Source organism: Nicotiana sylvestris, chromosome 3, assembly GCF_000393655.2.
Source record: "Nicotiana sylvestris chromosome 3, ASM39365v2, whole genome shotgun sequence".
Taxonomy (NCBI): domain Eukaryota; kingdom Viridiplantae; phylum Streptophyta; class Magnoliopsida; order Solanales; family Solanaceae; genus Nicotiana; species Nicotiana sylvestris.
The window spans coordinates 159,023,483-159,049,914 of record NC_091059.1 but is presented as its reverse complement, the minus strand read 5'-3'; the positions used below and the strand labels follow the sequence as shown (position 1 = coordinate 159,049,914).

Below are 26,432 nucleotides of genomic sequence, written 5' to 3'. Positions count from 1 at the left end.
TTTTTGTGACATTTTTGGATAATTATTTGTATTTGTTTGCGCATGTTTGTTTGTTTAAATTAATAAAAATATTAAAATATGTTGCATTTCCGTTTTAGTAGTTATTTAAGTTTGTTTATAAAAATGAGAAAATCATAAAAATAATGTATGTCGCATTTTGGCATTTAACGTTTAATTGTGCGATTTTATTGTTAATTGCTATCCTTATGTGCGATAATTTTTATTTGGAACTAATTATTATTTTTCGATAAGTTAATTTAGTTTATTAACTTAATTTAAAATTTTTAGTTTTATTAATTAGAAAGTAAAAGAAAAGAGAGCAAAAATACAAAGAAAAATCGGATTGGGCCATTTCTTCAATTATAAACCACAAGCCCCAAAGAGACCCAATCTTCCCAAACGACCCGGTCCATTTCAAACCGGGTCGACCCAGTCCATAACCCAACACCCCTATTTCCCTATCTAAAAAAAAAAACAACAAAACCCTAACATAATTGTTCACTGTGGAAGCCCGCCCCCCCTCTCTTTCCTTCTTCTTCCTCAAACTCCAAACAAGACATCCATGGATGCCCTGCCTATCCCCCTCAACACACATACACACACACACACGTCATTATTCATCACCCTCATGACCCCAGCTCGAACAAACAACCAACACCATCTCTATCGTCGTCTTCAAGCTATGAACGACCAAACGACCACTTTCGAGCTCCGTCTCGACATCCATGGCCGCTGCTTCATCTCATCGTCGTCAACCCCCCATTTTCGTCGACTAAAGTCGACAACCAGTGACGACCCAAATAGTCCACCTGCTGCTCCCCACGGCTGCCCGTCATAGCTGCTTCATCTGTGTCTGCTGATGTTGCGTCCGCTGCTGTTACGCTGTTGCTCCGCCGTTGCTGTGTGCTGCTGCTGGCGACTCCATCGTGCTGCTGCTGTTGCTCAACTGCTGCCCGTTGTGTCCACTTGCTGCTCATCGTCTTCTTCTTCAACTGCTGCTCATGGGTCTTCGTACTGCTACTGTTTTGTGCTGCTGCTCCTTCATCTTCGTTTCTTTCGCCATGGCTGCCAACGCAGCTTGTCGCTTCGTCGTCAAAACAGTCCTTACGAGTTCGTCATTGGTCAGTCATTGTTCGTCGTTTTGATCCGGTTAGTGGATTTTTTTAAGTTTCATTTTGTCCATATTTTTGTTTGATATTTTTCGGATCCAAAATCGATAAATGATTCAATTCTTGTTTTGTTTGTTCATCGTTGAAATAATTTTCTAGTTTGTTCATATGTTTTGTTGATTTAATTTTCAGATTCAAATGGAATTTTGATTAATTAGTTTTTCAGTTTATTTCATGTGCTTTTATTTTGTATTTTTGTAGAAGAAATTGTTAGTTTAATTTTAATATTGTTAGATTTAGTTTAAATCATTTGAATCCGTCATGTTTGTTATTTAATATGGATCTAATGCATGTTTATTCTTTGTTTGAAGTTCATCCAGTAATTTAATGTGAGTTTATGTTTTGGTTTTTGATTTGTTGATTTAGTTTGAATCATGTATTGTGTTGTTAATATTGTTGTTTCCTTGCTCATCAATTTTTGGTCTAAGTTAACCAGGATTGGTTCCCAATATGGTTAATTTATGCACATTAATTTGATGTTGTTCAATTTGTGTTCATGTGATTTGTTGTTGAATTGGTTCAGAAATCGTGTTCATGTGATTTGTTGTTTGAATTTGTGTAGAAATTGGTCATATTGGCTATATTTTGGTTGAGTTTGATTAATTGATTGGTTATAGCTGATGGGGGTAGTTTGGTAAATTGCAGTACGTTCAGGGGTAAAATGGTAATTGCAATAAGGTCGGAGGGGTAGTTTAGGAATTGTACATTTTGTAATTGTTTATGTTAAGCATGGGGGATAAAATGTAATGGGGTGTGGGTGATATAATTGTTTATGTTAGGCATGAGGGACAAGAGGTAATGGGTTGGGGTTTGATATATTTATTTAATGTAGTGGGGGACAAAACATTAGGTAGTGGATTAAAAGGGGGATGCGTGAGAAGATAGTGGGTTTGGTAGGAGAAAGTGTGGTTTTATTAATTGATTAAAGGGTTTGGGATGGAGAATAAATAAGGGAACTTGAATCAGATTTTAAGGGAGATTTTTGACACTCAGACAGGCTTTTACATTTGAGAGCTGGGGACTAAAAAAAACGGGCAGTTTAAAAAAGAAAGAGAGTCTTAGACTAAAAGACTTGGACAAAAAAAAAAGGAAAATACTTGAGGGCTTTTAGTTTGAGGAGAGTTTTTTTAGAAGAGGACTTTGACACTTGAAACATTTTGAGAGTAAACGAGAAAGGCAATTTGAACTTTCACTTGAATAATTTTTGTTTGCCTTTCCTCGAGTGTGATTCAAAATCAGTAAACTGCTGCATCTTGTATCCGTCTCTTTTCTGCTTTGACTGCGATTGCACTTTGGTATTGCTGATTTTTCAATCTGTTACTGGGTTATTCTACTGGTTGTTACTGGTTTTGCGGTGTTGCTGAACCTGCTGTTGCTGACTCCTACTTCTTTTGTTCTTGTACTGCCATTTCCAGGTACACATTTGTACACTCTCGGCTTGAAGCGAAATGAAATATTAATCAGGCTTTGTTCCTGTTGAATTCCTCCTGTTTAGATTTGTGTTTGAATATAATTTTCCTTTCTTTGTATAAAAATGTAGTTGACTGATTAATGAGTAACGAGGTTGCATAACTTCTTCATCTAATAATGTTAGTTTAAATTAATCAAAGAACAAGTAATCTGTTTTGATATTATTGTGCGTAAATCTCATGTTCCAGTGTTATTAAATAATAGAATATAGAACGGAAGCAATCTCTCTTTGTACAAACTCGATTGCAATTTTCCATTTGCATTAGCCGTAAACTAATAACTAATAAGTTCGACTTTTTCAGCATGTAATTAATTGAAGGATTTCCTTTTACTTTTAGAGACAAACTTAATAGAAGAAATGTAGTCACTATAGGTTTATCTTTTTAAATAAAATGAGACGGGCCTCGCCAAATAAAACACACAGATTGAGGGACCCTCACAAATATATATGTGTTAATTACTTAGAATTCGGGAGGGCCGTTTAGCGAATTTCACGGCCTTCCCAAAATAATAACGCGATAGTCTCTTTAGGCGCGTGTTTAATAGTTTACTTTCTTAAGCTTGGGTGTGCATTTCATGCGACCCAAATCCAAATCCCAAAACATCAAATAAAATGTGTTCCGGATTGTGGGTGCATTTCATGTGACGCAGTCCAAAGACGTGTTTTAAGCGATGTTCACATTCTTTTAAAAATAATAATAATAAAGTGGTAAAAAGTTAAAATTGGCACATCGGTTCATAATTGTATTAAAATCAGATAAATAAGCCGAATATGACAGTTGAGCGACCGTGCTAGAACCACGGAACTCGGGAATGCCTAACACCTTCTCCCGGGTTAACAGAATTCCTTATCCGGATTTCTGGTACGCAGACTGTAATATGGAGTCATTCTTTTCCTCGATTCGGGATTAAATTGGTGACTTGGGACACCCTAAATCTCCCAAGTGGCGACTCTGAAATAAATAAACAAATCCCGTTTCGATTGTCCTTTAATTGGAAAAAACTCCTACGCCCCTCGCGGGGGCGAAAAAAGGAGGTGCGACAGCTCTGGCGACTCTGCTGGGGACTTGTAACCCAGAACTACTGGTTCAGGGTTAGAAATTCGAGCTTAGATAAATTGTTATATTTTGGCTTTATCTGATTTTTACATGTTTGAGCCTAATGTGCTAAATGCTGCTTTTACCGTTTTGATATTATTTGACTGTATATATAAACTGTGCCGAACCCTTCTCTCTTCACCTCTGGGGATGTGCTTACTGGTTGAGACTCCCTATTCTGTTAGTGTCATACCCTGAAATAAAAAAGAGGCTCGGACAAGTTACGAAGCTGGATAGCCTTTTGGTTTCCGGTAAGTTGCCCCCTCCTCGACTTGAGTTGTCCGCTCGGGTACACAGTCTAGAACACCGACTCAGGTTTTGAACATAGAATAACATGACTTCATGCCGGATCCCTAGTAGGAACGATTATTTGCATCATGTTGCATTTGGCTTAGGGGACTGAACACAGGGGTTGGGTCTGTCTAGGACTAGCAACTTGAAATGAAAAAGACCATCTTGATGCATCTTATGTGCTACATGTTGCATTCCTTCAAGGGTAAAAGGGTCATTTGGCGGACCAATGATAATTGAGAGTGAATGAAAAGGAAAAAAGGAAAAAGAGAGGGTGAAGTGTGAAGATAAAGCAAATAGGGCCCGATTATGTTTTGTTACATTTTTATTTAAAAAAAAATGAATTCAAATTTTATTTTGCACTTTTTATCATTTTTGAAAAATCAAAAATAAAAAAAAGGTAAAAAAAAAATCCAAAAGATTTTACATGTTTTATCACCTTTTAAGAAAAAGCAAAAGAAAAAAAAGATATGTTTTCTCTGAATTAGTTATTTTTTTATTCTCACCCGTATCCAATCTGCCCGAACTACGCGGGTTTGATTCTCACCGGATGTGAGATACGTAGGCAACCCTCATCGGGTCCAACCCCACCTTTTGCTAAAATAGCCAAAAACAAATAAATAATAAAAAAAATATGTCAAAATTTTAGTTCTGTCATAAAAAAGTCGGGTGACGCTGTTTTGTCAAAACATAGCTGAATGTTCCCGAAAGGGACGCCGGAAGGCTGGCTTTGCATAAACAGCCACCTTTTGGGTCATTGTTTTTTGGTCTAGTTGACCCACACAGCCTTAAAAAAATCTTCGTCCCCGAGACGCTGAAGGGCCGTGTTTGCAACACAAGGTTTTATTATAATTTGAGAAAGAAAAAAGAAACAAAGAGTCAGCGGTCAGGTGAATACCGTTTGAATTTTTGTTTTGTCAAAAATAAGCCGAGCCACCTTCGGCCGCGTCTTAAACCGTTCTTCCCGAAATAGCCTTAGCGTATCTTTCAGTTGTCGAAAGGCTATTTTCGTAAAAGAACGGACAAGTTTGTAAAGTGTCATAAAATAATCCTCCCCGACCTCAAAATTCATGTGAGATTTGGAAGGGGTCACATTTGCAAAAATAGCCGTTTGGTTGCATTTGTCAAACGGGGAAAAGAAGCTGGCCTTTTTGTTTGGAGTTTGTAAATCTTTTAATTAGAATACGTGGGTTGTTTGATTTTCGAGTTTGTAGGTCTTCTTCAAACCTTTGAAACCCAGTTTGTTTTAAATTGAAAAAAATGTTTATTATTGTTTATCTTTTATTGGTCCGAACTACGCAAGGTCTGATTCATGCGGGGTCATGATACGTAGGCAATCTCTATAAGATTCGACCACAACAAAAAAAATGAAAAAAAAGAAAAAAAAAAGACAAAGAAAAAAAAAGATGAAAAAAAAAGAAAAAAAGAAAAAAAGATGTTGTTAATAATGAGGACCGACTGAGTCCATTCTAACCTGTTTTGTTTTGAATCGCAAAGAAAGTTAAGGTGGTTGGTTTGTGGTAAGCCGGACAATGACACCCAGAATGTCGCACGGAATCCTTTACCTGCACATCATGATACACACTTTGCGGGGTTCAGGCCTGATGACAGAAGCACTCGAATCCTATTGGGGAATTTTTGACTAGGGTTGATGATATTGAAGTTGGCAATGGTCTGGGCAATACTGATACGAAACTCAGTGGCTGAGATGTCAGTTTTGATAAAATGGAAGGACGCTCCGTTCCTTGGTAAGTAAGAGAGAAGCTTTTGGTGGCTTATTTTGTTGTCATTTCTGTTGTCCGGATTATTCTTAGGGTTGTAATCCGGATATTGTCTTGTGTCAAACCTTCTTATCTTTCCATTTTGTCATAGCGGTCTGTTTAAGTTTTGTCCAGGCTATTTTAGGATTTTATTCTGGTTTGTTTCGTTTGTTTTGTTATTCAAACCATTTCACCGGTAATCTAATGCAAAATCCGGTCTTTTATTATTTCCCGTCATCTTTTGTTGGGTCTTTTTATCATTTTTTTCCAGCGCCGATTCTGGTGAAATGACATGCGCACACAGTTTGGGCCTAATCTTAAAAGTTAATCATAAAACCCCGGAAAGGTGGTTAGAACATTTAAAGGAAATAAGGACGGTTGAGATTATTCGGAGCTCGAGTCATGTGGAACTAGGGAAAGTAAAACACAAAGAAAACCGTTTAAAAGCAAGATTCGCCAAATTGGCATGAGGGTTGTTCATGATAATAAGAGTGAGAGTGTCGCCCAACGGTGCTTTAGAAATGATAAATGAAAAGCAAATGTTGAATATAATTGTCAAGTCCAACACCATCAGAAGAGACTATAAATCCTTGTTCAATTGTGTTGTTTGCACTTGACATGTTTTGAAGACTGAAATGACGAAGGCATTTCGTTCTGCTACCTAAACACTTTATCCTTCGTTACCCCTTTTGAGCCTTGTTTATTTTTTCTTTCGTACTCCTCGTTCGGAATCAATAGCAACGACTAGAAAATACGACCCTGGAAGGTAAAGAAGAAGAAAAGAAAAAAAAAGAAAGAAAACACAAAAAAAAGAAGCAACAAAAACGAAAAAAAATGAAAAGAAAAGAGAAAATAAAAGAAAAATGATAACAAAAAAACAAAAGAAAGTCAGAAGAAAACGGAGGAATTGGTAACTACGTTCGACCTGATTCCTCAAAGAGGATACGTAGGCGCCTCACGGCTCGGTCATGGTGTAATAAAAATTAAAAATAAAAATAAATAAGTAAGTAAATAATCCCCAAGCAAGAAACTGGGGCAAGGGTTGCGCTTGTTATAAACAAATATGGTTCCGAAGGTTGTAATTTTGAACCCCAAATTGATTTATTTTTTGAGCCTTTAATACCCTTTCTTTCTAGCCCTATCCAGAAACCCACATTACGGTCCAAAGAATGACTTTCTGATCAGTCTTCAAAAGATGCCAAGTCAAACAAATGAGAGTCTTACCGATGAACATAAACTCTGATCCACAGCAGAAAGAACTCTAATCCCCAGCAGAGAGAGTTAAACCGGCAACACTCCAAATCCCCAACTGGAAAGTGATACAAATGAGAGAGTCTTATCGGTGAAAATCTTCACGGACACCATAAGGCGATGAAAGCTGAGAGAAAAACCAAAATGAGAGAGGCTTGATAGTGAAAACCCTTCGGGCACTACAAGTCGAATAAGATTAGGAATCAGATGGAGAATTGCCAATTGAAGGTCTTGAAAGACGATTGACGGCAGAGGATAGGCCACATGTGCATGTCATGACCATTAGAGTCGTTGTTTTCGTTTGATAGGTTTTTATTTATAGTTTCTTTTGTAAAAGAGTCATCGTTTCCTTTGTCTTTTATTTTGTTTCTTTTATCTTTCTCCTTTCATAGAAAAACTCCCCAATAGAGTCTGTCTGGTCATAACAAGTGTGAATTGACTTCAAAATATGTCATCAGCTTCCCAATTATACAAAATGAGATCTGACTAGTGCATCCAAATGGTATAGTCACCAGTGTCAAAAAAGATATCCCCAGCAAAAGGGAATTGATAAAAGGATTGACGAGTGTCAAGAGGGATACCCTTGTCGAAATCAAAGGTTATAAACCTCAAGGCCAAGGCCTGTAGACAAAGCAAGGAGAACAATGAGCATGATTTGGGAAATTCATACGAGACTAAAAGGTCGGGGAAATGCCGGTTTCCGAGCTATGCCACAAAAGAAGAGGGATATCCCCAGCAGAAAGGGATTATTCCCAGCAAATAATATCATCCCCAACAAGTTGTGGAACACAGAGCAAGGAAGGAGAAAGGTAAAACCATCCCAGTAGGAGTATCACAACCAACCACCGCGTTTTAAACTAACAAATTTTGTTTGATTTGAAACAGGTAAAGGAAATGGCATTGATGACAGAAATGCATGCCACAAGGGATATTATCAAACTGGGGCAGAAAATTTTCCTTTCATTTAGAAAATTTTCTGGAAGTCAGGTACCCATTTGGGGGAGAATAAAGATAACACCAGTCTCAAGGGAAGTGGTCTTTGAACCAGTGTTGCCCCCAACATAATAAGTTTCAATGGAGGAAGTTGTTCCCCAGCGGACAGAACAAAGGGATGAAACTTGAGCTCAGAAGAAGCAAAATGCCAGCATCATTCCCAACAGCCTTCCAAAGAGTGAAGCACTAGTTCTGAAGGAATCAGAATCCCCCAGCAGTGTTATCCTAGACAGCGTTATCCCCAGCTAATAACATTTTATCCCCCAACAGGTAAGTAAATAATTCCCCAACAGTGTTATCCCCAGCAGTTTCGAGGAGTCCAACAAAAGTTTGGTGAAAATCGGTATCCTCAGCGGTTCCTTTCGAGGAAAGGCAAAACGAGTCTCAAGGGAGGTAGTCTTCGAAGGAAGAAGCTATGCAAAAAAAAAAAAAAGGAAACGAAAAAAAAGAAAAAAAAAGAAAAAGAAAAAAAGGGGGAAGTAGTTTGCAGAGGAATGAAACATCCTACTTAAAAGGAAGTAATTTTGGAAGGAGTAAGATAACATATTTACTCAGCAGAGTTATCCTCAGCAGTGTTATCCCCAGCGGATCATAGAGATGTAGAAGTATCCTCGACAGAGTTTCGACCAAGTTTCAAGAGGGTCGAACAACCCAGAGTGGGTGAGGAAGAAAAGGAAAATTCATCCCCAGCAAAATAATCCCCAGCAGTTTCGAGGGAAGACAACACAGGTAAATAAGTAATTCAGGAAGAAGGAAATGGTTCACGCATAGGAGACGCACTTCCTAAGTTTAAAGTTTTACCCATAGAAGATGCATTTCCTCCTAAATTAATTGTACCCATAGGAGAGTCATTTCCTCCTAAGTTTGTTTTTTTACCCATAGGAGATGCATTTCTTCCTAAGTTTGTTTTTACCCATAGGAGAGGCATTTCCTCCTAAGTTTGTTTTTACCCATAGGAGAGGCATTTCCTCCTAAGTTTAGTTTTACCCATAGGAGAGGCATTTCCTCCTAAGTTTGTTTTTTTACCCATAGGAGATGCATTTCCTCCTAAGTTTATTTTTACCCATAGGAGAGGCATTTCCTCCTAAGTTTGTTTTTACCCATAGGAGAGGCATTTCCTCCTAAGTTTAGTTTTACCCATAGGAGAGGCATTTCCTCCTAAGTTTGTTTTTTTACCCATAGGAGATGCATTTCCTCCTAAGTTTATTTTTACCCATATAAGAGGCATTTCCTCCTAAGTTTGTTTTTACCCATAGGAGAGGCATTTCCTCCTAAGTTTAGTTTTACCCATAAGAGAGGCATTTCCTCCTAAGTTTGTTTTTCCCATAGGAGATGCATTTCCTCCTAAGTTTATTTTTACCCATAGGAGAGGCATTTCCTCCTAAGTTTGAAATCAGGAGCCCGCCTAAAGAGAGGAATGACGTTTATTTTTAAAGTTATTGTTGAATTCAGGAGCCCACCTGTAGAATGACATTTTATTTTCAGAGTTGTTTGTTGAAGTCAGGAGCCCGCCTGAAGAGAGGAAAGACGTTTTATTTTTAAAGCTGTTTAAATCTCGCCAACCTAAAGAAAGGAATGACATTTTATTTTCAAAGTAGTTGTTGAGGTCAGGAGCCCGCCTGAAGAGAGGAATGGCGTTTATTTTCAAAAGTTGTTGTTGAAATTAGGAGCCCGCCTGAAGAGAGGAATGGCGTTTATTTTTAAAGTTGTTGTTGAAGTCAGGAGCCCGCCTGAAGAGAGGAATGTCGTTTATTTTCAAAGTTGTTGTTGAAATCAGGAGCCCGCCTGAAGAGAGGAAAGACGTTTTATTTTAAAAGTTGTTGAAATCTTGCCAACCTAAAGAAAAGAATGACATTTTATTTTTAAAGTTGTTGTTGGAGTCAGGAGCCCGCCTGAAGAGAGGAAAGGCGTTTATTTTTCAAGGTTGTTTTTGAAGTCAGGAGCCCGCCTGAAGAGAGGAATGACGTTTATTTTTAAAGTTGTTTAAATCTCGCCAACCTAAAGAAAGGAATGGCATTTTATTTTCAAAGTTGTTGAAGTCAGGAGCCCGCCTGAAGAGAGGAATGGCGTTTATTTTTAAAGTTGTTGTTGAAGTCAGGAGCCCGCCTGAAGAGAGGAATGACGTTTATTTTAAAAGTTGTTTATTTGAAGTCAGGAGCCCGCCTGAAGAGAGGAATGGCGCTTTTATTTTTCAAAGTTGTTTGTTGAAGTCAGGCGCCCACCTGTATAACAAGAGGAATAATTTTCAGTCTTATACTGCAGATCTTGAAAGCAATAACCCCACCGGAAGGCAGAAGGTTACAACAGGAATCCCCAGCAGGAAACAATAAAAATCCCCAGCACCGGGAAGCAGAAGGTTGCAACAAGAGGTCCTAGCACAAACTCAAGTGCATATGTCAAAAGGAAGAAAAGACGCATTTTGAAAGAAGCGGCTTGTGAACATTAAATCATGCCCAGCATAACAAACTGATGAAGAAAGCCGTATCCCCAGAGGAACCGCCGAAAATCTTAATGAAGAAAGCCATGTCCCCAGCGGACCGAACAAAATGATGAAAACTGGTATTCAGAAAAGCAAAGGGCCAGAAGTCTCGGAAGAAAAGCACCGGAAGAAACGCAAGCAGACAAGAAAGCAAGGCAACAAGAACAAGTTGCAGTCTAGCCTAGCTTCTTGTTTTCTTTTAAGCACGGTGTAACAAGGAGATCGGTAAGCAGTGGTAATAGCATGCAACAGCAGTAACCTTGCAGTCCCACGGTAGTCCCAGCTACCAAAATTTCCCGAACTACATTGACTTGATTCCTGTTTAGCCCAGGATATGTAGGAAACCTCTGAAGCAAAGGTTCGGTCAAATTTTTTTCAAAAAATGCTTCACACGGAGTACTCGGATGGGCAAAAATTGCTCACTTTATCTTTGCACGAAAACCCTTCGTGTCTTCGAGCAAAGAGGGGCAGCTGTAAGCACGTGATTTTTGCCCTATATGAGAATTACTCCCAAAAAATTCAAAATAAAATGATTTTCCTTGGTGTGCAATTTTGAGAATTTTTGTGACATTTTTGGATAATTATTTGTATTTGTTTGCGCATGTTTGTTTGTTTAAATTAATAAAAATATTAAAATATGTCGCATTTCCGTTTTAGTAGTTATTTAAGTTTGTTTACAAAAATGAGAAAATCATAAAAATAATGTACGTCGCATTTTGGCATTTAACGTTTAATTGTGCGATTTTATTGTTAATTGCTATCCTTATGTGCGATAATTTTTATTTGGAACTAATTATTATTTTTCGATAAGTTAATTTAGTTTATTAACTTAATTTAAAAATTTTAGTTTTATTAATTAGAAAGTAAAAGAAAAGAGAGCAAAAATACAAAGAAAAATCAGATTGGGCCATTTCTTCAATTATAAACCACAAGCCCCAAAGAGACCCAATCTTCCCAAACGACCCGGTCCATTTCAAACCGGGTCGACCCAGTCCATAACTCAATACCCCTATTTCCCTATCTTTCAAAAAAAAAAAAAAACAACAAAACCCTAACATAATTGTTCACTGTGGAAGCCCGCCCCCCCTCTCTTTCCTTCTTCTTCCTTAAACTCCAAGCAAGACATCCATGGCTGCCCTGCCTATCCCCCTCAACACACACACACACACACACGTCATTATTCATCACCCTCACGACCCCAGCTCGAACAAACAACCAACACCATCTCCATAGTCGTCTTCAAGCTATGAACGACCAAACGACCACTTTCGAGCTCCGTCTCGACATCCATGGCCGCTGCTTCATCTTATCGTTGTCAACCCCCCATTTTCGTCGACTACAGTCGACAACCAGTGACGACCCAAATAGTCTACCTGCTGCTCCCCACGGCTGCCCATCATAGCTGCTTCATCTGTGTCTGCTGATGTTGCGTCCGCTGTTGTTCCGCTGCTGCTCCGCCGCTGCTGCGTGCTGCTGCTGGCGACTCCATCGTGCTGCTGCTGTTGCTCAACTGCTGCCCGTTGCATCCACCTGCTGCTCATCATCTTCTTCTTCATCTGCTGCTCATGGGTCTTCGTACTGCTACTGTTTTGTGCTGCTGCTCCTTCATCTTCGTTTCTTTCGCCATGGCTGCCATCGCAGCTTGTCGCTTCGTCGTCAAAACAGTCCATACGAGTTCGTTGTTGGTCAGTCATTGTTCGTCGTTTCGATCCGGTTAGTGGATTTTTTTAAGTTTCATTTTGTCCATATTTTTGTTTGATATTTTTCGGATCCAAAATCGATAAATGATTCAATTCTCGTTTTGTTTGTTCATCGTTGAAATAATTTTCTAGTTTGTTCATATGTTTTGTTGATTTAATTTTCAGATTCAAATGGAATTTTGATTAATTAGTTTTTCAGTTTATTTCATGTGCTTTTATTTTGTATTTTTGTAGAAGAAATTGTTAGGTTAATTTTAATATTGTTAGATTTAGTTTAAATCATTTGAATCCGTCATGTTTGTTATTTAATATGGATCTAATGCATGTTTATTCTTTGTTTGAAGTTCATCCAGTAATTTAATATGAGTTTATGTTTTGGTTTTTGATTTGTTGATTTAGTTTGAATCATGTATTGTGTTGTTAATATTGTTGTTTCCTTGCTCATCAATTTTTGGTCTAAGTTAACCAGGATTGGTTCCCAATATGGTTAATTTATGCACATTAATTTGATGTTGTTCAATTTGTGTTCATGTGATTTGTTGTTGAATTGGTTCAGAAATCGTGTTCATGTGATTTGTTGTTTGAATTTGTGTAGAAATTGGTCATATTGGCTATATTTTGGTTGAGTTTGATTAATTGATTGGTTATAGCTGATGGGGGTAGTTTGGTAAATTGCAGTACGTTCAGGGGTAAAATGGTAATTGCAATAAGGTCGGAGGGGTAGTTTAGGAATTGTACATTTTGTAATTCTTTATGTTAAGCATGTGGGACAAAATGTAATGGGGTGTGGGTGATATAATTGTTTATGTTAGGCATGGGGGACAAGAGGTAATGGGTTGGGGTTTGATATATTTATTTAATGTAGTGGGGGACAAAACATTAGGTAGTGGATTAAAAGGGGGATGAGTGGGAAGATAGTGAGTTTGGTAGGAGAAAGTGTGGTTTTATTAATTGATTAAAGGGTTTGGGATGGAGAATAAATAAGGGAACTTGAATCAGATTTTACGGGAGATTTTTGACACTCAGACAGACTTTTACATTTGAGAGCTGGGGACTAAAAAAAATGGGCAGTTTAAAAAAGAAAGAGAGTCTTAGACTAAAAGACTTGGACGAAAAAAAAGGAAAATACTTGAGGGCTTTTACTTTGAGGAGAGTTTTTTTAGAAGAGGACTTTGACACTTGAAACATTTTGAGAGTAAACGAGAAAGGCAATTTGAACTTTCACTTGAATAATTTTCGTTTGCATTTCCTCGAGTGTGATTCAAAATCAGTAAACTGCTGCATCTTGTATCCATCTCTTTTCTGCTTTGACTGCGATTGCACTTTGGTATTGCTGATTTTTCAATCTGTTACTGGGTTATTCTACTGGTTGTTACTGGTTTTGTGGTGTTGCTGAACCTGCTGTTGCTGTGTTATTACTGTTGCTGACTCCTACTTCTTTTGTTCTTGTACTGCCATTTCCAGGTACACATTTGTACACTCTCGGCTTGAAGCAAAATGAAATATTAATCAGGCTTTGTTCCTGTTGAATTCCTCCTGTTTAGATTTGTGTTTGAATATAATTTTCCTTTCTTTGTATAAAAATGTAGTTGACTGATTAATGAGTAATGAAGTTACATATGTATAACTTCTTCATCTAATAATGTTAGTTTAAATTAATCAAAGAACAGGTAATCTGTTTTGATATTATTGTGCGTAAATCTCATGTTCCAGTGTTATTAAATAATAGAATATAGAACGGAAGAAATCTCTCTTTGTACAAACTCGATTGCAATTTTCCATTTGCATTAGCCGTAAACTAATAACTAATAAGTTCGACTTTTTCAGCATGTAATTAATTGAGGGATTTCCTTTTACTTTTAGAGACAAACTTAATAGAAGAAATGTAGTCACTATAGGTTTATCCTTTTAAATAAAATGAGACGAGCCTCGCCAAATAAAACACACAGATTGCGGGGCCCTCACAAAAATATATGTGTTAATTACTTAGAATTCGGGAGGGCCGTTTAGCGAATTTCACGGCCTTCCCAAAATAATAACGCGATAGTCTCTTTAGGCGCGTGTTTAATAATTTACTTTCTTAAGCTTGGGTGTGCATTTCATGCGACCCAAATCCAAATCCCAAAACATCAAATAAAATGTGTTCCGGATTGTGGGCGCATTTCATGTGACGCAGTCCAAAGACGTGTTTTAAGAGATGTTCACATTCTTTTAAAAATAATAATAATAAAGTGGTAAAAAGTTAAAATTGGCACATCGGTTCATAATTGTATTAAAATCAGATAAATAAGCCGAATATGACAGTTGAGCATCCGTGCTAGAACCACGGAACTCGGGAATGCCTAACACCTTCTCCCGGGTTAACAGAATTCCTTATCTGGATTTCTGGTACGCAGACTGTAATATGGAGTCATTCTTTTCCTCGATTCGGGATTAAAATTGGTGACTTGGGACACCCTAAATCTCCCAAGTGGCGACTCTGAAATAAATAAATAAATCCCGTTTCGATTGTCCTTTAATTGGAAAAAACTCCTACGCCCCTCGCGGGGGCGGAAAAGGAGGTGCGACAAGTAGGTGTCACGAACAACCTTCTGAATTCCATCAACAAAGCCGGTAGGGAGGACAATGAAAACGCAACGCCAAGTGCTACACTTGAGGGAGATACCTCATCCCCTCGCACGAAAGTGTGAATGACTCGCGCGAGAGGGAAAGCTCAACATCCGCAGCAAGAGAAGAACCACCGGCTATGAAAAGGCTACTAGAAGAGTGGTTGACAAAGACCTTGAACAACATACTCAACAAACCCGTTCAAAGGGATATCGGAGGCATAATACACGTAGAAACCGCAAATGTCGACGATGAGCCAGAAACTCCACGCACAGGTAACACTCATACTGTCATTGATGTATGTAACAATGCACTTGTAGCCATCTTTAAAATGGAAGAAATGGAAAACGAGAACAAAAATGCTCCGTGATCAGATGAAGGAGCATCAGGAAAGAGTCGATAAAATACTAGGCGCTCCGAAATTGCTACAAAAATGCGACGTAGGCCGATTTGTCGAGCAACCATGTAGTGAAGAGGCGCCCCCCACAATATTCCAAAAAACTTCAAAATGCCGCCATACTTGAAAATATACGATAGCACCACGGACCCGAAAAATCACATAATCCACTACGTCATTGCAGTATAAGGCAATGATCTGTTGAAAGAACATGTGTCATCGGTGCTGCTGAAAAAGTTCGGCGAAACTCCGACAGAGGGAGCGTTGACATGGTATTCCCAACTACCGGCATCATCAATATCAACGTTCGAAGAAATGGCGGATAAATTCGTCATCGCTCATGCGGGAGCGAAAAGGCAGAAGCCAGGGTAAATGACATCTTCGCCGTTAAACATACAACAGGCGAATGACTTCGGGATTTCCTGGCCCGATTCAACAAGGTAAGAAGGAGCCTACCAAAAGTATTAGAAGGGATGGCGGTAGCAGCCTTCAAAAATGGGTTAAATAGAAACGGGTCAAAAGCAACCAAAAAGCTGCTAAGTAGAATCATGAAGTACCCTCCCACCACGTGGGAAGAAATCCATAATGCCTATTGTGCCGAAGTAAGGGCAGATGAGGATGAGCTAAATGGTCCGATCCAATGGCTAACATCGGTCCAAACCGAAACAAGGAGAGATCGCCGCAACGATGGTCGAAGATATCAACTATCTCGTTTCAATCGGGAAAGGCTTCATCCCTACATCCGGACATCCATCCCACTTCCTCCACGACATGCAGACGTCACGTTTCGATACGCTGTGCCACATCGAAACGAAAGAGGTATGCCTCCACTATTATCTGCTCATAACTCTTGTGTTTCTCCTTCAGAAATAGTGTATGCACTAGAAAAGCTCGGTACAAAAGTGCAGTGGCCGCAAAAGATAAAGTCAGACCCAAGCACCTTGAGATCGAATGCTCTGTGTGAATTCCATCAGGAGAGAGGACACATGACCGAAGACTGCATAGGTCTACAATAGGAAGTGGTAAGAATGCTAAACCAGGGATACCTGAAAGAACTGCTGAGCGATCGAGGATGGGTTAACTTTGCTCGTGGACGCGAACAGCCTCAAGAAACCCCAAAACCACCTTTACCAGCTCATACCATACAAATGATCATTGGCGGTGGTGATGATACGGTAATCAACCATGTTAAATTCACCACCACACACAAACTCAAGCGGATAGTCGCTCACGAATGGTATGATGACCTCGAAGATAGTATCATCTTCGATAAGTCAGATACCAATGGTTTGTCTTTTCCTCACTATGATGCTTTGGTTATAACTTTATGTATCATGGATACTGATGTAAAAAGAATAATGGTGGATGACGGAAGTGGTGCATGTATTATTCATCCATGAGTCCTCATACAGATGAGACTCGAGCATAAAATAGTACCACGCTGCATAACACTAACGGGTTTTAATAATGCAGTGGAACGAACCTCTAGAGAGATAGTGTTACCCTTTCTGGAAGGAGGAGTCACTTTGGAAACAACATTTCACGTTATGAACTAGGAAACAGCCTACAACGCTATTATAGGGCGCCCATAAATACACACCATGCGAGGCGTCTCGTCAAGTTTCTACAAAGTGATCAAATTTCCTACCCCATGGGGAATATTCAGCATCCGAGGCGAGCAACGCACCGCCCAAGAGTGCCACCGAATCGCCCAAGATTGCACACACACCCAACAACTAAAAGGGGAAAATGCGGAAGCATAGCAATCAGCCATATCGGGAACCAAATCCGACATACAAATAGAGGCCATCAAAGACCCGGATGTCGTGGAAGCCTGCAAGGTAACCGTAGAAGACCTTGACCCTATTCAATTGGACAACACAGATAGCACAAAAACGCTTATATTGGACACAACCTCTCAGAACCAGCTAAGTTCCGTGAGTTTTTAACTAACAATACCGATTTGTTTGCTTTTTCCCATTCAGATATGCCAGGAATCCCAAGGGACATCGCCACACACAAGCTGAATGTCGACACTCTTTACTCGCCAGTACGACAAATGAGGAGAAAGTTCAATGCCACATTCAACGAAGCAGTTAGCGAAGAAGTTGATAAGTTGCTCGCTAATGGTTCCATCCGAGAATCAAACTATCCTCAGTGGGTCGCCAATGTAGTCATGGTAAAAAAGAAGAACGGGAAGTGGCAGATGTGTGTCGATTTCACCGACCTAAACAAAGCATGCCCAAATGATTCCTTTCCATCATCACATATCGACCAGCTCATCGATGCAATGGCGGGACACGGACTACTAAGCTTATTAGACACTTATTCTGGTTACAACCAAATTCTAATGGCAGAAGAAGACCAAGAAAAGACAACTTTCATCACTCACCAAGGAACGTACTGCTACAGAGTCATGCCGTTCGGACTCAAGAACGCAGGGGCGACGTATCAAAGATTAGTCACCAAGATGTTCAAAGAACAACTCGGTAAGACCATGGAAGTTTACATCGATGACATGCTAGTAAAGTCGAAAAAGAAGGAGGATCACATTGGTCGTCTGAAGGAAGCCTTCGAAATATTGAGGTGATACGGAATTCAATTGAATCCCAAAAATGCGCCTTTGGCGTAACCTCAGGAAAGTTCCTTGGTTTTATGGTGTCACAAAGGGGTATCGAGGTCAACTCGGATCAGATCGAGGCCATCAAAGGAATACCGGATACATTAACTAGCAAAAAGAAGGTACAAAAACTGACAGGACGAATAGTCGCCATGTCGAGGTTCATCCCACGATCATCAAACAGATGCCATAAATTTTTCAATGTACTAAGGAAGGATTACGAGCTACAATGGAATTTAGAATGCGTTGACGCCTTAAGAAAATTGAAAGCATACCTTTCCTCGCCGCCACTACTCGTCAAGGCAGACCCGGGTGAATGCCTCTTAGTGTACCTAGCAGTCTCCGAAGTCACGGTAAGTGTAGTTTTGGTCCGCAAAAACAAAGGTACGCAATATCTAATTTATTATATCAGCGAAACCTTAATTGATGCTGAAACAAGGTACCCCCCACCTTGAGAAACTAGCCCTGACATTGGTCGTAGCTTCACGAAAGCTTAGACCATATTTTCAATGTCATCCCATAAAGGTGGTGACAACCTTCCCCCTCAGGAGCATCCTATATAAACCCAAATTATCGGGTAGGTTGGCCAAATGGGCCATAGAACTAAGCGAGTATGACATATATCAACCACAAACCGCTATAAAGTCACAAGTGCTCGTCGACATCGTCGTCGATTTCAGCGCAGAAGTATTGCCTGAAGTAGAGCAGGAGGCGCTCCGTGCTTCCATACATTCTGACCTCTAGATCCTCTACACCAACAACATATCTAATGCATCAGGATCGGGACTGGGACTCGTCCTCAAAGTCCCTATGGCCGAAGTAATTTTCCAGTCCATACGATGCCCTGAGATGACTAACAACGAGGCCGAGTATGAAGCTATGATTGCAGGATTGAAATTAGCTTTCAAATATAGCGCTCGATGGCTCATCCTCCATTGCGACTCTCAACTCGTGGTGAACCAAGTAACTAGGACTTTCCAAATCAAAGAATAGAGACTACAAAAGTACCAGTCAGAAATTCACAAACTACTACCATAATTCGATGCATGTTGTCTTGACCAGATACCTAGGGCACATAATATCGAAATGGACGGTCTCGCCAAGCTAGCAGCAGCCACCAGAAATATCAACAAGGAAAACATGGTCACCCTTCTCCATTTCTCAATAGACCAGGTCGAGGTGCATTCTGTAAACTTAACTTGGGACTGGCGCAACCGTATCGTAACATATTTCAGGATGGAACGCTCCCACAAGATAAGAAAGAAGCCAAAAAGCTTCGAATACAGGCAGCCAAATACAACCTCGTAAATTGTGATCTTTACAAGAGAATGTTCGGCGGCCCCCTTGCCAAGTGTCTTGGGCCAAATCAAACAAGGCGAGTACTAGAAGAAGTACACGAGGGGAACTGCAGTGCCTATACGGGAAATCATGCCCTCGTTAGATGCATCATCCGCGTTGGATACTACTGGCCTACCATGAAAAAAGAAGCTGCGGATTACGTCAGGAAGTGTGAACAGTGTCAAAAGTATGCCCCTATGATACACCAAGCAAGAGAACTCCTGTATTCCGTCACTTCGCCATGGCCATTTATAAAGTGGCGGATGGATATTGTCGAACCCCTCTGAGGTAAGGTACGCTTCCTTTTGGTTTTAACTGACTATTTTTCTAAATGCGTGGAAGCAAGTGCATACACACAAATATGTGAACAAGATATAATATGCCGCTTCGGCATTCCTAAAGAACTCAGATGTGACAAGGGACCTCAGTTTGTCGGAAAGAAAATGATTGAGGTTTTCGAGAAATGGCACATCAAGCGAATACTCTCCACACTATACCATCCCGCCTGCAACGGCCAAGCCGAATCCTCCAATAAAATGATACTGAATATACTGAAAAAGAAGCTCAAGGACGCCAAAGGGCTATGACCCGAACTGCTGCCGAAAGTACTATGGGCATACCGCACTACGCCAACAACTAGCATAGGCAAGACGCCATATTCACTAGTCTATGGGACTGACGCGGTTATACCCATCGAAGTCGGAGAACCTAGCTTGAGGTACTCCAACAAAAGCAGACCAAGCAACGACGAAAGTAGGCTACAAAATAATTGGAATGTCGCCTATCTCAAATACTTCCACTTCTCAAAGGAGGCGCCACCTAAATCGTACTCTTTTTCCCTCATCCGGGTTTTGTCCCAATTGGGTTTTCTCGGTGAGGTTTTTAATGAGGCGTCAAGGGGGACGTCTCGAGGTCCAAAGTGTTGTTCATTACCCCGCCCGTCGACGAGATCTCCAGGCAGAGTAATGAAGGTACTAGGTGTAGATAACCAAATCTCCATTGTATGTACAAAGTCAACGTGTATTTCCTACAGGAATGTAATCAAATCTCCAATGAATGAATGAAACTCCAAATGGCCAAGGCCATCGACAAAAAATTGAGTTCGACTTCAATGTATGATCAAATCTCCAAAGTATGAAGGAAACTCCTTATGGCTAAGGCTATCAACAAAAGCATAAGTTCGACTTCACTCGAACTACAATGGGATACTACTTCAACGACAGTTCAAAGGTAACATCCCACTGGCCAAGGCCATCAATGAAAATATAAGTTCGACCTCATTCGAACTAAGACAAGATCCTACTTCGATGACAGTTCGAAGGTAACATCCTAATGTCCAAGGCCATCGACGAAATATGAGTTCGACCTCATTCGAACTACAATGGGATCCTACTTCGACGTCAGTTCGAAGGTAACATCCCAATAGCCAAGGACATCGACGAAATATGAGTTTGACCTCATTCGAACTACGACGGGATCCTAGTTCGACGTCAGTTCGAAGGTAACATCCCAACGGCCAAGGCCATCGACAAAAATATGAGTTTGACTTCCCTCGAACTATGACAGGATACCACCTCGAAGCTAGCTCGAGAGTAGCATCCCAAAAGCTAAGGCCATCGCCAAAGGAAAAGGGCCCGACCTCACCCAAAGCAAAATCGGCTTAATAATTTGACAAGTACACGAGATATTATAAATATTACAAGGATCATCACCAAATCGACCAAACGATTTCTTTATTACAACAAAATATTACTAGCACCTATCTTTATAACAGGCTCAAGCTTGACCTTACAAAAATCCCAAAGCAAAAAGTAAGTACAAACCAAAAATTGCACATCATCCCTTGTAGGATATGCATCTTCATACCAAGAGTCAGAGGCAAGACGGTTCGCATCATCAGAGTTGATATCATCACTGTCAGGTGTAAGAGGGTCGTATTCGCATGCCTCACGGGCTGCACGAGCTTTTGCATGCACACCCTGAAGTTCTACCTCAGATGCCCTCCTGTCAGCATGAAAAGCTTTTTACACTTCGAGTCGGGCCTTAGCATGAACCCACAACTTGTATAAACGATGAGGCATGACAGGGTCAGTCGAGGCACGAGATGTAGAAGGTTGCAAGCATCGACTCACGTCCACTATTCTCAATGACGCCACTTGTCCGTTCAATGTGGATAGCTCTGCCTCCAACTCCTTAACATGCCCCTCAAGTCCTACTACCTTAAGCTCGGATGCCTCCTTCTCCTTGGTCAGCTTTGACCTACAGGCACAGAGTGTATTTTCTAAGGCCGTCGATTCAGAAATAGCAGTCACCAGCTTATCGGCACTGGCACTCAGCTCATCCTTAAGCCCATCAATCTCCACCGCCTTCGTGCCCAATTCAGCTGTCAAACTGGCCACCTTTGCCTGCAAGTCGGCATTCTCGGCCATCACCCCTCTACTTAACTCGAGCTCATCTTCCTTCACCTTATGATATGCCTCAAGTTCACTGTTGCGGGCGACAGACTTCATAAGATCCTCGTCTCACTCCCTCAGCTCCCCGACCATGCACGCTAGTTGATCCTCCGTCTGCTTAAGCCCCTTGCGGAACAGTTGAAAATCAGGGTCCTGATTATAGATGTCGGCCATCGCACGATGCTTAGTGCGATATTTTTGATATTTGGAAGACATCTTACCGTAAATGGCCGTCCTCTTCCTTTCCCGGCGCTCGGTCTCCATGATAAGGGTATATCACAACAAGAAAGAAGTTAAAATAAAAAAACAAGTCGACAATAACAACACAAACCTAACGACGATAAAAAAGACATCTACCCACAAGTCCATGCCGGCAACGTTCCGAGACAACTCCATGCCACTCATTGCTCTAAGCACCTCGCTCTCGGGGGAAGCACATAAAGGGGCTAAAGCAGACGCCACCTGATCACAGTTTGACAACAAATTGTAGTCCTGTGGGACAACTATGTGCTGATCAGAACCTTCCACTCTAACCTCCACATGAGTATGACGCTCTAAAAACTCACGAACATCTGCCGGGTCGACATGTGAGCCTTCGCCTTTGCCTTCGATGCGCAGGCCCCCTCTAATGTTGGATGACGTGCCACCCTCAGCGGAGCGTACAGGGCCACCTCCTAGGTAAACCCCTTTTGTTTGGGGAGACCTCCCTGCTAATATGGCATCGGCAAAAAATGTAGGCACATGTACCGTCTATGACGCACCCACCCTACTTATACCAGTGTCTACGGCCACATCTTTCCCAAGTTCCACTCTCCTCCTTTTTCTTAGTAGCGACTCATCCTCGTTAGAGGATTCGTCCAAAAGGTGAGGGGTCGGTGAGGAAGAGGCATCTTCCCTCACGTCCATATCTCGAGAGAGAGCTTCCAGTTGAATCGGCTGAGTACGACCCCCCCGAACGGATTCAGTCAAAGTAAATTGCATTTCTGCAGCAGTGTCAGCCTGTCAGAATGCAGGGACTGGGGCCCTCCGCCTAGAAGCTCCTCGACATGTCATCACGAAGAGTCGTATCAATAGATAATGGTGTATGACCAACTAAGTGATATAGGGGAAGACATTTACCGGATGAAACTCTTAGTCCATAATGTTTCACAAAGGCAGGCCAATCTCGGGTCTCCACTGCATGGGCAAAAGATGAGCTACCCAGTCCCTTATACCCATAATAGGGCGGGTTGGATGCCCTATAGCTGCAAACGAGAAACAAACAAACCCTATAATGAATGAAGAGGAAGAGAAAGAGTAAAACAAGTGGAGACACTTACGATTCTTATTCCACCACTCCAGGAACCTAGCGGGGTCGGAAACAATGTGTTTAGTTTTGACAAAGAAGTACTTATGCCAAAACTTGCGACTTGCTTGGTCGTCAGTCCCAACCACCAGCCCTTTTGTTCTACGGTGCCTCAGATGTACCATAGTACCCCTATGAAAGCTTGGTGTGAACAAGTGCAGAAGGTGGTGAATGGTAACCTCGCATCCCGCCAACTCCGCATACTTTGTCAACAACAGAAGTATTTTAAGTGTGTATGGGGAAAGCTGTCACACCCTTTTTTTAACAAACCTCACTTACCCTCTTAAATAAATAGAAAGATTTAGTAAATCTCGAAAAGGTTTACAATTACAAAGTGACAAAATTGTGTTCAAATGGAAATAACTCAGAGTCGCCACCTAACTTTGATTTCGGTGTGCCAGGTCACCATTTTTTTAAATAATTTTTCCTTTTAAAATATTTCAGACTCTAAAACCAAGTCCGCACCAGAGATTTGGGTAAGAGGGTTCATTTGACTTGGGAAGAAGGTGTTAGGCACTCCCCAAGTCCCGTGAAAGTCACGGTTTCGTACTCGATCTAGTTGGATTTTAAAGTATTCAATTGAGGTAGAAAACGCAGAAAAAGGAAAATAAACACACAAGAGGTTCGAAGTCGTCCCCCACCTAAGTAAAGGAAAAATAAAAATAAAAATAAAAATACTACAAGTTTCCACTTTTGGACTCCCTTTACATTCACTTCGGGGCGTACCCCTGAAAATAAATATATACAAATCCCTCGGGGCATTCCCCGGATAAATTTAACTAAGAGAACTACCTCTCGCCTCGAAACTAACAAGATCCTATGACTTGCCTGCCCGAGTGTAGTCGGCCTAAACATGCTCTTAACGAATGATGTAATAAAAGTGAAATGAATAAAATTAAAAGAAATAAAATTAATCACTTCCTTCTTAATTTCTTATTTCATACATTTGACCAAGCCCGATCCTAAAATATAAGAACAATTGATTACTGATGGGCTTTGGTCATTCTCCCCTGCCCGCAATTCAACAATTGTCCAAACAGATATTATCCAACCAAATGAAATAGCCATCTAGACATAGAAACGTGAACACCAATAGCAATAAAGAAATGAGCGAGGGATCCACATATGATAAGAGCCTTAACTTTTCCCATTAACCCATGCCAATTTTGAAGAACAATCAACTAGCTGAATCTTACACTATTTCATGTGAAAACAAGCTCAATATCTAATGAGACTACCAAAGAACCAACAAGTCATTCAAAGATACCAACTAATCAGACAAAGATTAAAATTAAGAGAGATGCCAGGGATGCAAACTCCAAAACATGGAATGGGAATTCACAATCATACTGATTTCAACACATGAAATAAATTGACAAACCAACTGGAACATGCTAACCAATATACCACAAACTCTTGCATCAGGACAAATATTAATCTGGATTTCATGCTCGGATACTTATCAATTTATTATTAGCCAGAACTGAGGTGAGCATGATCCCAAATCAATCAAAGGTGACCGAGAATTTTAAACAAATGAATCAGGGGTGCCAACTTTAAAACATGTACTGTAAGTTATTGACTAGCTACAACATGCTCTTCAAAATTCAGGATATCAAATAAACTTATATTACCAGTGATGATACATACAGGAAGAAAATACAAAGTATGACATATGAAACATCACATTAAACATGAATATTATTTCTCTCAGTCAGCAAAACTGATGGATTTTACAAACAACTAAAGATGCATCTTTTGAACGTAATATCTCTACTGGAAATTTTAGTCGTACTCAAATCCATAAATTGCTTTGGATACATGTTCACGCTATAAGTCAGCAATGAAGAATAATAAGCATGAAAATTTAAATGAAATTCGCACTGGAATAAACACAAAACAGTAAGATGAGGCTGTAAGCATTCCGACAAATCAACATGCAAAATATTAACTTAGTAAATGTTTCAACAGGAAAAAGAAAGCAATCTCAGTTTGGTTCACTCACAATGAAGCTCCAACAGATTTAGTACTAGAACAATGCTTCAAGCACTTAGAGGATCCACACATACCTACATGTAAGGGAAAACTATGCAAACTAATTCTCATAAACCTCGGCTAAATTGGTTCATATTAGCATTCAATTGAGATCTAAATAAATTATCAATTTCCCAATCCCATTTACCTTTGGCTCAAATCATATTTGGATCCGACCAAAACATAAATAAGAAGAGAAGAAGCGGACCTGAAATTTGAAGCTTTCTATTAAATTCGATATCCATAAAATGAGACGTGTCAATACAAAATCAAATGCTCAAAATACAGCTACGAATTCAACAACAAGAACCAGAATCCAGAACTTCGAATCAGCAACTTAAGCGAATCAACCCCCTGTTACACCTCGGATGCAATCCATGGTTGAAAACCAAATCAAGAAACTAATATTATATATTTTTTTTGTGTTTTATGTTTCGAAAATCAGAAGAAGAGCTAATAGAAAACTCTAATGTTTTATCTGGATGAAACTGAAAGTAGAAGATGAAGATTGCAAATCAGAACCAAAACCCTAGAACTTTTCCTCCGATTTTTTTATGATTTTTTTCTCCCTTTCAATCTCTCTCCAGACCCAAGTATATAGCCCTCTATCGAAGCTTCTCTCCTTACTCTACAAGAAATCACAAAAACCCTTCAAAAATTCGAAAATCCCCACGAAATTCTCAAAAAATCAAAACCAAAATCGAAAAATCTCTTCTGTTGGTGAGATAAGAGAAATGGAGGGAGTAGATCGAGTGCAACTCAATCCTACGCACCCCATTTTTTCTATTTTCGCCTATGAGAGAAATCCGAAAAAATGAGAAATTGGAAGAAAACGCATAGAATCAAATCCTAATGATGAGGGGGGGCCATGTGAGTTAACTCGGCCGATTTGTTAAGTTTTCCGGCGAGTTAGAGTGTCAAGGGATGCGGGAAGAGGCTGGGAAAGGGGGGCAATGATTTGGGTTGGGATTTAGCTTTAGGGTTTGGGAAATATTATGGTTTTATATGGTTGGTGGAATTAATGCTGGCCATTAGATTAATTGGGCGGAGGGCTAGGAATCAAAGAAGGGGATGGGTCGGGTCAGAGGGTTATATGGGGCGGGTTTAGTGGGGGATGTGGGCTGTCCAGTTTGGGCTTCAAAATTCCCGAAATTGGGCCTTTGGTGCTGGGTAGGTTGTCCGATTTTGGGCTACCAAATTGGGACTTTAACTATAAAAACTTGAACCCTTCTTCTTAAAAATGATTTAAAATTAATTATGACTAATTAAAGTAAAATATATCATACTATGAAACTATATTTTCTATATATCCTTTTTATATAAATTATTATGTTCAAAAGTGAAAGTGAAAATCATAGTAAAAACAAAAATATATCGCTATAAAAATATTAATAACCTAAAATAAATAGAAATAAAGTAAAACATGAA

The 26,432-nt window shown here is 40.0% G+C and overlaps 1 protein-coding gene across 1 annotated transcript; it reads right to left on the bottom strand.

The window, feature by feature from the left end:
• Positions 1-737: 737 nt before the first annotated feature.
• Positions 738-12,204, bottom strand: LOC138888244 (uncharacterized). Its single transcript, XM_070170071.1, has 2 exons — positions 11,884-12,204; positions 738-1,103 (listed from the first exon to the last, which is right to left on the bottom strand). Exons 1-2 carry the CDS (start codon positions 12,202-12,204, stop codon positions 738-740), a joined length of 687 nt encoding a protein of 228 aa, XP_070026172.1.
• Between the last annotated feature and the right edge of the window lie 14,228 nt (positions 12,205-26,432).

Coding starts and splice junctions, on each gene's coding strand:
- LOC138888244 (XM_070170071.1), bottom strand. CDS start 12,204: ATGACTGACCAACAACGAACTCGTATGGACTGTTTTGACGACGAAGCG. Junction 1,104..11,883: donor GCAGCCGTGGGGAGCAGCAG/GTAGACTATTTG, acceptor CGAACTCGTAAG/GACTGTTTTGACGACGAAGC.